The sequence below is a fragment of the Ictidomys tridecemlineatus genome, chromosome 3 (genome assembly GCF_052094955.1).
Source record: "Ictidomys tridecemlineatus isolate mIctTri1 chromosome 3, mIctTri1.hap1, whole genome shotgun sequence".
Lineage (NCBI taxonomy): Eukaryota > Metazoa > Chordata > Mammalia > Rodentia > Sciuridae > Ictidomys > Ictidomys tridecemlineatus.
The window spans coordinates 214,830,097-214,843,375 of NC_135479.1; the positions used below are offsets into that span (position 1 = coordinate 214,830,097).

Below are 13,279 nucleotides of genomic sequence, written 5' to 3' on the forward strand. Positions count from 1 at the left end.
GCTCACAGAGCGCTTCCTGCTGTCCACAGGTCTCCCCTGGCCCCTCCATAGAGGCCCACAGGCCCCGGGGCCCACACCTGGCTTTCTCTGCTGACTCCTCCTCCCTCTTTCATTCCCAGGCCCCGGTGCAGCGTCTCCCTGAGCCCCAGCCGGGGCCAGCACCCCACGCCTCCCACCGGCTTCCCCTCGTAGGAGCCCAGGCCCCTGCCGGGGCTGATCATGCAGGGTCTCTGGGCAGCGCCCGCCCTGGCTTCAGAGCCCAGGTCTGGCCTGGTCTCCCCGCCTGCCCGCAGGTGGTGCCCAGACACCCTGGGCCAGGCCTCTGTCCTCCACCTGGGCCAGTCCTCTGTCCTCCACCTGGGCCAGGCCTCTGTCCTCCACCTGGGCCAGTCCTCTGTCCTCCACCTGGGCCAGGCCTCTGTCCTCCACCTGGGCCAGTCCTCTGTCCTCCACCTGGGCCAGGCCTCTGTCCTCCACCTGGGCCAGGCCTCTGTCCTCCACCTGGGCGGGACTTTCCAGCCGCGTCCGCCCATCCCCACTCCCAGAGCCACGGGATCCCGCCTGTCACACCCGTCACAGGCCCTGACACACTCCACCTCCAGGCCTGCCTCCCATCAGGGGCAGCACGGGCCTGGGGCTTGTCTGCCATCAGCCCAGGGCTCTGAGCAGCATCTGAGACAGGCCTGTGCCTTGGTCCCAAGCTTGTCCCCATGTGCCCTGCCCCAGGGTCCTCGTGTGTCAGTGGGAGGGGCCTGCTCAGCCCACTCTCTGGTCGCGCTGCCCCGTCCGCGGCTTCTGGGTCTGAGCCCTGCCATTGCTGGGTGCCGGGCACCCTGCGCTCTGGCTCCTGCTGGCCAGGGGCGGGCACCCCTCCAGTCCGTGGGGCCCAGAGACATCCGTGCTGGCGGAGGCGTCCAGGGACCGGCAGGGGCCGTGCTGGGAATTCAGCCAGAGGGTGGTGACCAGAGACGCCCACTCTGCCCACTGCACTCCCGGGCGATGGTTTTAAACGCACAGCTGGAGGCCGCCGCGCGCCCGCCCTGTCCACCCTGCCCACCCTGCGCTCCTGCAGACGCAGCTCTGGACCAAGGGGCTGCTCCCCTGGGCAGGCAGCAGGCTGGGCGCTGGGCGGGACTGTGGGCGGGGCGCTGGGTTGGGCCGCAGGACTGAGCCCACCTCAGGCATTGCTCTGCCCACTGTCGGCCAGCAGCCCCCCTGCACAAGGAAGCTGGTCCTGCTGGGGCGGGGGCTTGGGCCCCTCGGCAGCAGCTGGAGGAGCCAAGCCTGGAGCCCGCCCTTGTCTGCTGGGCGGCCCCGGGCACCCAGGTGAGCTGCCGCAGAGCTGCACGGGACGTGGTGTTCCTTGGGGACGCCGTGTTCCTTACGGACGGACGGCGTGTCCTTGAGGGCCGGCCATGAGTCTGCTTATTCACTCAATCTCAGCGAGGAGCAGCTGAATGCTGTCTCCCTGGGTCCGGGAAGGGGGACAGAGAAGTACACCCACAGCAGTCGGCCAGCTGAGAGCAGGGTCAGAGCAGGGTCAGCGCTGGGAGATGAAAGGGCATTTGAGTGTAGTCATCAGGAGGCTCCCGGGATGAGGTGACACAAGGCTTGGGACTTGAAGGTCAGAGCAGATAGTGAACAGGAGACAGGCAGATGTGGACAAACCTGTTGTGGGCAGTGAGTAGCACCCAGGGTACTGTGTGGCATCAAGGGAAGTGAGAGTGTCACGAGTAGGGACAGTTTCCTCCAGGGCAGAACTCACAGCAAGCTGAATCTGGGGGAGGGCTGATGAGAGGGCAGGAGGAAGCTGACTGAATGCAGACCAGATGGCTGGAGCCCCAGCAGCCATGTGAAGCCACAAAGATGAGGAACACGCCTGGTGTGGTGGAGGGGAGGCAAGAGGGACATCAGGGATGGTCACAGGGCCCTCTTGAGTCTCACCTCTGGGAAGGAAAACATGGCTGTGTTAAAGCTACTGATTTTAACCTAAAATCAGTTAAACACGCAGCCAACCAATTCTAACTGAATCACTGGCGATCTAGAACCATAAGGTATTTGAAGAAAACCAAGATTAACGAAAAGAAGCATCAAAGTCAGAAAACGGAACTGGCCTTGAGGGAGCAGAGTGGGCGGCTCTCTGTGGAGAAGCTGCCACCGTGTTGGAGAGGACGCAGTCAGGAGGCCGCAGAGCCGGGCACAGGAGACACACGGACGTCCAGAAGTGGGGACGCGCTCAGTGGGGGGCGGGGGCAGAGCCCAGAGCCGTCGGCGCCAGAGGCCCAGGCAGCGCTGCCTCGCGGGAGGGCTTTGTTGTGTCCTCGTAGGTGAATTTGGAGACCCCACGGTCTTCTCTGTGCACAGCAGAAAACCCTGGGCAGCCCGAGACGGGAGGCCAGAGGCCCCGGGGCCCCTAGGTCCTGGAGAAGAGCGTTGCTGAGAGGGAAGAGACGGGGGCCGCCTGCCCGGGTTCCTGTCTCAGGACAGCCCTCCAGGACCACCGAGGGGCGGCTCCTGTGCGGGCCGATGAGGTGGGACCCAGACACGTCCTCACGAGGTTCAGAGCAAGGGCCAAGAAAACCTTAAAAGGTAACACAGAAAACCACCAAAGCCAGGCCCTGGCCCCCTGCGGGGCAGGATGGGAGGCCAGCAGAGCTGTCCTCCTGGGGCACAGGCCACCCCCGGAGCACGGGACGAGACTCTGAACTGCAAGGCACAGGCAGGGTGTGACGTGGTGACCTGTGACCCAGGCAGCGTTCCCCGGAAGAGGGTGTGAAGGAGACCCCAGGCTCAGCCGGAGCCAGAGGACGGGGCCCAGGTGGAGGGACGTGGCCTCCTTCCTGGAGGCCACCCGACAGGACCCAGAGCCTACGAGTGGGTGACGGGAGATGGTGGGGGTGCAAGGGGGGCTGGGCCGAGCTCCGGGTCCCACCGCCCGAGGCTGAGAGCCAGGAGCAGGGGCAGAGCCGGGCAGAACCTGCATGGCACAGCAGAGCAGGCGGCTGAGCACACGGGTGTGAGCAAGCCATGGGTGTGAGCGAGCCACGGGTGTGAGCGAGAGATGGGTGTGAGCGAGCTGCAGGTGTGAGCAAGCCACAGGTGTGAATGAATCACGGGTGTGAGCAAGCCGTGGGTGTGAGCGAGCCACGGGTGTGAGCGAGAGATGGGTGTGAGCGAGCTGCAGGTGTGAGCAAGCCACAGGTGTGAATGAATCACGGGTGTGAGCAAGCCGTGGGTGTGAGCGAGACATGGGTGTGAATGAACCACGGGTGTGAGCGAGCCGCAGGTGTGAGCGAGCCGTGGGTGTGAGCGAGCCATGGGTGTGAGTGAGCCACGGGTGTGAATGAACCACGGGTGTGAGCGAGCCGTGGGTGTGAGCGAGCCACAGGTGTGAATGAACCATGGGTGTGAGCGAGCCGTGGGTGTGAGCGAGCCGTGGGTGTGAGCGAGCCATGGGTGTGAGCGAGCCACGGGTGTGAATGAACCACGGGTGTGAGCGAGCCGTGGGTGTGAGCGAGCCGTGGGTGTGAGCGAGCCGTGGGTGTGAGCGAGCCACAGGTGTGAATGAACCACGGGTGTGAGCGAGCCGTGGGTGTGAGCGAGCCGTGGGTGTGAGCGAGCCGTGGGTGTGAGCGAGCCACAGGTGTGAATGAACCACGGGTGTGAGCGAGCCGTGGGTGTGAGCGAGCCGTGGGTGTGAGCGAGCCATGGGTGTGAGTGAACCACGGGTGTGAGCGAGCCGTGGGTGTGAGCGAGCCGTGGGTGTGAGCGAGCCACGGGTGTGAATGAGCCACGGGTGTGAGCGAGCCGTGGGTGAGCGAGCCATGGGTGTGAGCGAGCCACGGGTGTGAATGAACCACAGGTGTGAGCGAGCCGTGGGTGTGAGCGAGCCACGGGTGTGAATGAACCATGGGTGTGAGCGAGCCATGGGTGTGAGCGAGCCACGGGTGTGAATGAACCACGGGTGTGAGCGAGCCGTGGGTGTGAGCGAGCCACGGGTGTGAATGAACCATGGGTGTGAGCGAGCCATGGGTGTGAGCAAGCCGTGGGTGTGAGCGAGCCACGGGTGTGAATGAACCATGGGTGTGAGCGAGACATGGGTGTGAGCGAGCCATGGGTGTGAGCGAGCCACGGGTGTGAATGAACCACGGGTGTGAGCGAGCCATGGGTGTGAGCGAGCCACAGGTGTGAATGAACCATGGGTGTGAGCGAGCCATGGGTGTGAGCAAGCCATGGGTGTGAGCGAGCCATGGGTGTGAGCGAGCCACGGGTGTGAGCGAGCCGTGGGTGAGCGAGCGGCGGGTGTGAGTGTGCCTGCAGGCGCTATCCCATGCTCACTGGGTCATCACACGTCACACACGAGTTACGTGTCTTCTAACATGCCAGCACGTGTGAGCGCACGTTGCGTGTGCGAGCAGCAGGACAATCGCTGTGCCGGGGGTTGGCTCTGCCTCCCCTGGAGACCCGCCCACAGGCCCTCCTGAGGACACTGTCCTCGCCATTGACGGCGTCACTCCATGGAGGGGTCTCAGGGTGTCCTGGGGCACCCCCACCCTGTGGGCCACTGTGCCACAGCGCCACACTAGGACACACGGGGAGCCATGGCCCCACGTCTTCTTCCGCCGCGGCCCTGGCCGACAGCGTCCACTGCTGTGTGAGGTCTGCTCCAGGGCTACCCTCTCGGCTCTCCGTCCTCCACGGGGCACAGGTGTGGCCTCCTGTTCCCCAGGCAGGGAGACGATGGGGAGGCTGGGCCTCTGTCGGGAGGAGACACCATCCCTGGACCCTGTCCAGCACTCAGCCACCCGCCCTGGGGAGGCAGCGAGGGCACTGAGGGGGGCGGAGGCTGCCCACAAGGAACCAGGCTCCCCCTGGAAGGGCCCCGGCTGCAGCCCCAGCAGCCAAGCCAGGCACCGTCTTGTCCGTGGAATGTGCTAGAAGGAGAAGACCAGGAGGAGCGGGGATGGCTGGAGTCTCCCAAGGGGCATTTGGAGCCTTCAGTGCAGGCATCTGAAAACAAAGAGGCGGAAACAGAGGGTTGAGCCTATGACTCGGGAGGCTCAGAGCTGCAGAATGGCCAGAGGCTGAGGCAGGGCCCACCAGCCCTGAGAGCTGGGAGCAAACCTTCTCAGAATCAGCCCTGGAAGACCCAGCCCGCCCCTTGGCCTGGCTGGAGCCAAAGAAAGTGGTGGTGGGACAACTCCAGAGACCACTGTGCTGACACCAGGGAGGGACTGGGCCGGCAGGGGCAGCCTGGGTCCCTGGGTGGGGGTAAGGAGCTGGAGCCAGGGTGGGGGTGGGGGTCCCTCGGCCTCTTCTGCTGGCAGCTCTGCGGGGCGCGGATGGGCTGGGCGCAGGGGGCTTGCTGCGCAGGCCCTGCGAGGAAGGAGCCGGCAGCCGGGGAGGGGCGGCTGGGCCGCGGCCTGGGAAGGGGCCATGCAAGGCCACTGTGTGGTCTTCCCAGTGCGGGAGGGCAGTGCTGGCCTCATGGAGTCTAATTCAGCTGTCCGACTCCATCGCAGCCCTTCTGGACGCCGTAGCCTGGCTCCTGCACTGATCCCGGGGGACAGGCCTTCAGCCCGCGCCTGCTGACGCGGACAGCAATTAACTGGTGCTGCGTTTCGTCCCCGAGACCACAAGGCCTGGATTCCGGGCAGAGAGTGGGCAGATGGTCAGCCCTGAGCCCACTTACAGTCACGAGGGAGGTTCCAGCGGCCAGACCACGTGGCCAGGATCTCATTAGAGGATTTCTGCTGTTCTGAAAGCTCAGGCGCAGCCTCCACAGGGTCCTTGGGGGCCTGGATGTCATCCCACGGAGGCAGGAGGACCCAGAGGGAAGGGTTCCCCGAGGGTGTGCACCTGCCCTGCCCAACTCCCCAGCCCCCGCGCCCACCAGCCCACCAGCCCACCATGGTTTGTCCTGACCCCCGTGGTTCTGCACGCCAGGAACCTGAGTGTAGCAGCGGGTGTTGACCAATAGCATCCCGGTCAAGACTCTAGCTCCCTGCCACCCGCCCTCCCAGGCAGGGGTCCTAGGACGTCCCAGATGGGGCCACACGGAGTGTGCTGTGTGTGTCTGGCACCTCTGACGCCCGTGATGTCTGTGGATCATCCGGCTCTGCCTTGCGGGCCTTGGAGGTAACTGCATTAACTTGCTGAATTTAAATACTAAAAGTCTTCCATGACATGGGCTCACCCCACGTCTCCAAAATCTGACACGTCAGCCTCACAGCTTGGATGCTTTTAGTCTCTTTAAAAGTAATAACAATGGGGCCGGGGCTGGGGCTCCGTGGTGGAGCACTTGCCTGGCATGTGTGAGGCACTGGCTTCGATCCTCAGCACTGCATAGAGATGAATAAAATAAAGGTCCATGGACAACTAAAAAATATTTTAAAAACAGTAATAACAACGTACCGCAGCCTTGTCACAATGTGGAAGTAAAGCATGTGACAACGGCAAACAGGTGGGTGGCGATGTGACAGGCAGCAGTGCTCTGGCCAGACTTGAGGGAGGACTGGCAGGCCCCTGCTGCGCCCTGAATCGCACAGCAGCCACCGAGGTCACATGCACAGGGGGCAGAGGGGGAGGTGGAAGGGTGCAGAGCAGTGTATCAGCTTCCGCACGGCACCATGTCCCCGAGGCCACTCAGGCCACAGAGAAACGGCTCACTGGGCCCGCAGCGTTGGAGCTTCAGAGTCCGGGGAGGCGCAGGCTTGGTGAGGGGCCTCGGCCTCGCTTCACGGGAGGCCCCAGTGGCAGGGAGCGTGGGGGCCAGCGCTCCTCAGTCCCCACACAGACACGGCCCCAAAGACCTCCAGACCTGCACTGGGCCGGCTCCGGAAGGTTCCACTCCCTCCACTAGTGTCACCCTCAGGCTGAGTGGAACCCGGGGGACATTCAGATTATGTACCCAACAAAGACCTGTCCAAACAAAGGAGGAAAGGACACAGGACAGAGGTCAGGTGAGACAAGCAGGAAAGAACAGTAAGGAGACAGGCCAGTGAGCACTTGCCCCTCGGAGTGCCAGGTGCCCGGGCCAGGACACTGCCCGGGCGACAGCCGGACTACGGGCTGCGCTCAGTCCTGCCGATTTCCCAGGAGTGTCCTTTGTCAGCTCCAGGACCTGCATGGCCCTGAGCTGGTACCCCACAGCCTTCCCAGTCTGAGACGGCCACTTGGTCTCCTGCCTTCAGTGGCCCCTTTGCTTTTGAAGGACCAGGCCGCTGTGCACTGTCCCACGGTTCGGTGCGTATGATGCCAGCTTTGGGCTGGAATGAGGGGACACAGGGCGGGTGCCACAGGGCGAGGCTGCACCCTTGGCAGCTCCTTCCATGGAGGGTCCCTGCGTCAACCTGCCTGGTCACTGACGACCCCATCCTCGTCACATAAATATAGCATTTTCCCACTGAGAAGTGACACTTTCCCTTTGGAGTTATAAATATTTCGAGGGAGGTCCCTTGACACCATGGAAACCCTGAGGGAAACTACTTTAGGCCTCAAGACCCATGAGGTCAGAGCGCAGGGCTGGAAGCTACCCCTCCCGGACCCAGGGGAAGGAGGCTGGGTGGCACCAACACAAGCCAAGCAGGCTTCACGGGAAGAAAGGGCCTAGAGCAGCATTTCACAATGACAACGGGGTCAACAATCAAGAGCTGAATGACAGCAGCCTTTCAGAGGTACCAAAGACGGATGGGTCTGATCCCAACACCTCAGTGACAAGAAGTCCGTGACAGCAGGCGACCAGCAGCCTCGACCTTGTCCTGTGCCTGGGAACAAGCACCCAGGGCACGCCCAGCCTCCTCTGGGCCTCCAGACGAGCCTCCACCAAATCTAAAGGACCCCAAACATCCAGACAATGTTCTTTGACAACATGGATTTAAATTAATAATCAGTAACAGAAAGATGTGGGAAGTCCCCAAAGGTGTGGGAAGTCAACACTTCTAAACTCAGGGGCAGATAAAGGAATCAAAAGGTGATTACAGAGTGTTGTGAACTTACTGATAACAAATGTCCAAATTCCTGGGAGCAGCCAAGGCAGCACTCAGAGGGAAATTCATAGCACTAGATGCCTTCAGTAGAAAAGAAAAGTGTTGCAAATGGGTGGCCTTGGAGCCTAGCTTCCGAAACAGAGAAAGAAGAGAGAGTTAAACTAATGTAAGCAAAAAAAGAACACAGATCAGAATGGAGATCAATGAAAGAGTAAAACAACAATTAAAAAATTCGTTCTTTGAAAAAATTAACAACATTCATAATTTTCTATCCTGACTTACAGAGAGGGAGGGGAGGAGGAGGGGGCAGAAGGGGAGGGGGAGGAAGCAGCAGCCTGGCCACTGGCACCTGCCAAGGTCAGGAAGAAGAAGTGGCTTTACCCCTGCTCATAGACACAGAAAGATCACAAAGGCACTTCCTTCACTCTATGCTGGTGAATTCAACAACTTAGAGGAAACAGGCAATTCCTCAAATAACATGAACTGTAAACATTTGTTCAAGAAAAATGGACTGCTGTCATTTTATTAAACAATTCAACCACAAACAAAAGTGATAGTACGTCGTGACTAGGTAGGATCTGCCTGCCCCAAGAACATAGGCTGATTCAACACTTGAAAATCAATCAATATATTCATCGTGTCAACAGACTGAAAAAGGAAAGTCTTAACTGATGGGGGAAAAAAAAGCCAAGATCCAGAAAACAGTCATAAAAAACTGATTACTCATGCACACAAAAATAGACTGAAGTCACCCTCTTGCCATGTATCCAAGTTGACTGGATATGGGTAACAGACCAGATGCCAAGCAGGAGAACTAAACAATCCTGTGACTTTGGGTTAGGCAAAGTTTCTCATGTATGACACTGGAAACATAATCCACAAAAGAAAAACCATTGCTAAATCAAAATTAAAAAGTGTGCTCTTTGGAAAACTGTTAAAAGTATTTAAATATGCACATAGACTTAGGAAAAATGTTTAGAGACCATATTGAAAATGCCTTTATCCTAGAAGGGTAAAGAACCCTGGTGACTCAACAGTAAGGAACCAAACAGCCCAGTGAAAAGCGGGTCAACAACTTGAGCAGCTCAATTCCCTAAAGAAGATGGACAAAAAGAAAAAGACAGATTTAACCATGCATATCGCTAGCCACGGGGAATACAAATCAAAACCACAACTGGATAATTCCCCAGGCCCCTGTTAGAGTGCAGAAAATAGACCGTCTCTACCGAGTGTTGGGGAGGATGGGGACAGACGCTGTTGTGGGACTGCAAACCACAGGTGGCTTTGGCAGTGTCTTAAAGAGTTAAGCGTACACATGACCAGGCCACTCGCTCCTAGGCTTCACCCAAGAGAAACACAAGCATCTGTCCGAAGACGCGGACTCAACGCTCACAGCACTTTTCTCTAAGAGCCCCAAAGCAGACACACCCCAAGGGCTGGCCAAGGAAGTTGACATGCACGTTCGGGCCACGGATGGGGTAGGACCGTCGCCTGGGAGGAATGTGGATTGGTAAGCCCCACGGCACAGATCACAATTACGGAGGGAGGAAAGCCCGGCAGAGGTGCAGGCCCCCTGATGGCACTGAGGAGAGTCGTGGCGCACGCAGGCTCCTCTGCAGGGAAAGCAGATGGTGCTGGCCTGGTGGCGGGGCACAGCTGGAGAGTGACAGAAACTTTAGGGTGTCTGCGTGGCGGGGTGATGGTTCACGGGTGTGCAGAGATGACGAATCACATCTTAGTACGCTGTTCGCTGTGTGTCACTGACGCCCCAATGAAGATGCCTTAAAACCCTGGTGGCCCAGGCCCTGAGCTGGCGCTCCCCCACCTCCAGGCCCTCCTCCTAAGCCCTGGGAAGGGAGCCGGGCCCTGGGGTCTGCGGGACCTAAATGGGCAAAGATCTAACCCTCCGATGTCCACGCAGGACAGGGACACTGCGGGAGGCTCGCCCGGATCCAGCGGGAGCAGGGTCAGCCAGGGGGAGACCCACCAGAGCCCAGCCTGGTGGACCTGCTTAGGGGCGGGGCCTAACCTCTGAAGCCCCGCCCTACCGACAGGCCACGCCCCCACCTGCAGAGGCTTGGTCCCTGAACTGCTGGCCCGCTTTGTCGGAAGCCCCGCCCCAGGACAGCCCAGAGCCACGCCCATAGCCCAGGCCCCGCCCCCACCCGCCCACTAACGCGGTGCCTCGCAGGCCCCGCCCTCATGGCCAGACCCCGCCCAGCCCCGCCCTTCCGTCACCCAGCCCTCCCCGGCCCCGCCCCTGCCATCAGGCCCCGCCCCGCCCCGCGCAGGCCCCGCCCCGCCCCGCGCAGGCCCCGCCTCCCCTGCCAGCCGCGGGCGGCGTGGGCACCCGAGTGGGGTCGCCGCGGCGCGGGGCGTGGCGCCTGGTCGGCTCGAGCGGCCGCAGCGGCGTGACAGCGCGGCTGCCCGCGGCCCCCAGGTAAAGCCCGCCGCCCCGCACGGCCCCGTCCTGCGTCCCGCCGGGTCCGCGCCCGCGCCCGCCGCCCGCCGCCGCCCGCCACTCCCGCCGCGCGGCCGGGCGGCTTCCCCTCCTCTCCCCTGCGCGGGAGCGGGCAGCCGCCCCTTCAGGGCTGGCGGGAGAAGCTCCGGGATCGCCGCCTTTAAGGTGTCACAGCAGGTGTCGGCGACAGGCGTTGGCCCCCTCTGCCAGGCGCGCTCACCCGCCGCCATCCACCGGGCCTGACCTGGTGCTGCTGATCCGGAAGGAAGCCCTCCGCCCAGCTCGTCCAGCTCGTCCAGCTCGCCCAGCTCGAGGTGACCAGCCGGCAGGGGAAGGCGGTGTGGATTCCGGGTGACTGCCCCAGCTCAGGTCCCCAGCAGTGGGCGGGTGGCCAGGGCTGCATGCCCGCAGGGTTCTCTGACCACTTGGCCCTGGGGTCTGCTGTCAGCCAATGGTCAGCACTAGCCACCTTCTTGGCCTGAGACGCCCCTCTGGGTGGTACTGGAAGACTTCAGAAGAAAATTATAGACCAGGTGTGTTTAAGGGGGTGTGGTGGGCCCCAGTTGCCTCCTTTTTCTGGGCCAGTCTCTCCCTCAGGGTGTGGCCCATTCCCAGCTGGTCCCTAGTGGACAGGGCTGATGGCTGTCCCTTCTCTCACCCATTTCTCTTGTTATTTTTCAGAATTCCTGGTGCCACTGCTCTTCCTGGAGAGGAAGAAGAGTTTGTGCGCTGGTGATTCTGGCACAGTGGAAAGGGCAGGGGTCCTCAGGCCAAAAGCAGAGGAGCTACTTGTCCCAGGCTGTGGCAGGATGGGCCCTAGGAGCAGATGGAGCCCCTGGTGTCTGCTGGCCCCCTCCCCTGGGTCCTGCCTCTTCCTCCTCTTCTGCCTGCACTTGGGTGCCTCCTGCCCACCAGCCTGCCAGTGCCCTGACCATGCAGGGGCTGTGGCTGTCCACTGCAGTGCCAGGGGCCTGCAGGAGATCCCCAGGGACATCCCAACCGAGGCCGTGCTCCTGAAGCTGGATGCCAACAAAATCTCGCGAATCCCCAACGGAGCCTTCCAGCACTTGCAGCAGCTGAGAGAGCTGGACCTGTCCCACAATGCCATCGAGACCATCGGCCCCACGGCCTTCTCTGGCCTGGCCGGGGGCCTGCGGCTGCTGGACCTGTCCCACAATGGCATCCGGAGGATTCCGAAGGATGCCCTGGGCAAGCTGAGCGCCAAGATCCGCCTGTCTCACAACCCCCTGCACTGTGAGTGTGCTCTGCAGGAGGCCCTGTGGGAGCTGAAGCTGGACCCCGACTCGGTGGATGAGATCTCCTGCCACACCTCCGCTCAGGACGAGTTCGTGGGGAGGCCTCTCATCCAGGTGCTGGACTCGGGCGTCAGCTTCTGCAGCACCCACCACAAGACCACCGACGTGGCCATGCTGGTCACCATGTTTGGCTGGTTTGCCATGGTGATCACGTACATTGTGTACTACGTGCGTCACAACCAGGAGGACGCCCGGAGGCACCTCGAGTACCTCAAGTCCCTGCCCAGTGCCCCCGTTTCCAAGGACCCCGTTGGCTCTGCCCCCTAGCGCCCACCCTAGGCAGGCCCACCCTCAGTGGTTTTTGTAGCAGGTGGAGACCACGTGTGCTTCTGGTGTCCCCAGTGAGGGGGTGTCACGGCACTCGCGTGCAGTGCATCCGTCTGGAGAGAGCGTCTGTGTGTACCTGTCATCGCAGAGCCTTGGGTCAGCAGTGGACCACTTGATGGCAAGGACACTGAGGTTTGGTGTGAATGACTTCCTGTGGCCACACGGCCAGGCTTGCTCCCTTGGGACCCGAGCCCCAGCTGCCCGAGGTGACATTCCACATTCCTTCCACTCCGCCAGCCTTTCTCACGTGGGCTCAGGAGGCACACGTGGGTCCACAGGGGAGGGCGGTTCTGGCTGGGAGGGGGTGCAGTTCAGCTCTCGAGGGTACCAGGGCGCCCAGGTCCCCACTGCCCGGCCAGTTGCCTCTGTTGAACTAGGGCCCTGGGCACGTTCCAGCAGAGCCCCGTCCTGGAGGCCAGGCTGTTGTAGGCAGGTCAGTGGGATGCACAGCTCACACTAACTTGTGCTCAGAGGGTCGGAGAACTCTTGTGCCAGAATTCCCACCCATCCCGAGGGGCAGACGCAGAGGGAAGCCTGAGAAAGGCCCAGCCTAGATTCTCAAGGGGCAGCCAACCCACACGGCCCTACCCTGCTTCCTGCCTCTCCGCCTGTGCCGGGTTGGCAGGGGCCTGTCAACTCAGGTCACTACTGTGCCTTGCTTTTCTAGTCACTGATGTCTAAACAGTTTTCCAGGGACGCAGAGGGAAGTTCCGTGTTGGAGGCCCGTCAGTGGGACACTTCTTTTTCCCTGAAATGGGAACTTTCTCTTTTCACCTTTGCTGCCAGGGGTCTTGGAGCTCAGTGATTTCTCAGTTTTCTTACTGACACGGTTTCACGTTCAGGGTCCGTGTTTCCTCCACCTATGACTCTAATTACAGTTTACTTTTTATCGCCTTTTTGTATGAGTGTTTGGATTTTAAGCTACTTCAGGGTTGAGCAAATAAGTGTGAATTCATTATTCTTTCAAGTGTAGAGGTCTCATCAAGAAAAAGTTTAGAAGCAACGACAAGTTGGGGGGACTTTATTTGGCAGGCACCCTGTGGCCCGCAGTGGGGCATGAGCCTCTGAGGTGGCCTGGGATCCGCGCCACCGCGTCCACGCAGCTCAGCCACCTTGTTTTGGAGCCGCGGTGTGCCCAGCCGTGTGACCTGTCATCTGCTCTGTGGCAGAGGGACCTGGGCCTGGGA

At 61.1% G+C, this 13,279-nt stretch overlaps 1 protein-coding gene across 2 annotated transcripts; it reads left to right on the plus strand.

The window, feature by feature from the left end:
- Window positions 1-10,312: 10,312 nt before the first annotated feature.
- On the plus strand, window positions 10,313-12,986 carry Lrrc3 (leucine rich repeat containing 3). Of its 2 annotated transcripts, none has more exons than XM_021725351.3 (2): window positions 10,313-10,763; window positions 11,131-12,986. In XM_021725351.3, exon 2 carries the CDS (start codon window positions 11,259-11,261, stop codon window positions 12,030-12,032), a length of 774 nt encoding a protein of 257 aa, XP_021581026.2. In that variant the 5' UTR covers window positions 10,313-10,763; window positions 11,131-11,258; the 3' UTR covers window positions 12,033-12,986. The 2 variants fall into 2 exon arrangements, with proteins under 2 accessions (XP_021581026.2, XP_040143053.2); XM_040287119.2 differs by lacking the exon at window positions 10,313-10,763 and adding an exon at window positions 10,771-10,982.
- Window positions 12,987-13,279: the final 293 nt, after the last annotated feature.

What these genes read in the sequence shown, in the direction of transcription:
- Lrrc3 (XM_040287119.2), top strand. Translation starts at nt 10,901, where the DNA reads ATGGTCAGCACTAGCCACCTTCTTGGCCTGAGACGCCCCTCTGGGTGG. An exon ending in AGAAGAAAATTATAGACCAG is followed by an intron (nt 10,983 to 11,130) that starts GTGTGTTTAAGG and finishes GTTATTTTTCAG; the next exon opens with AATTCCTGGTGCCACTGCTC.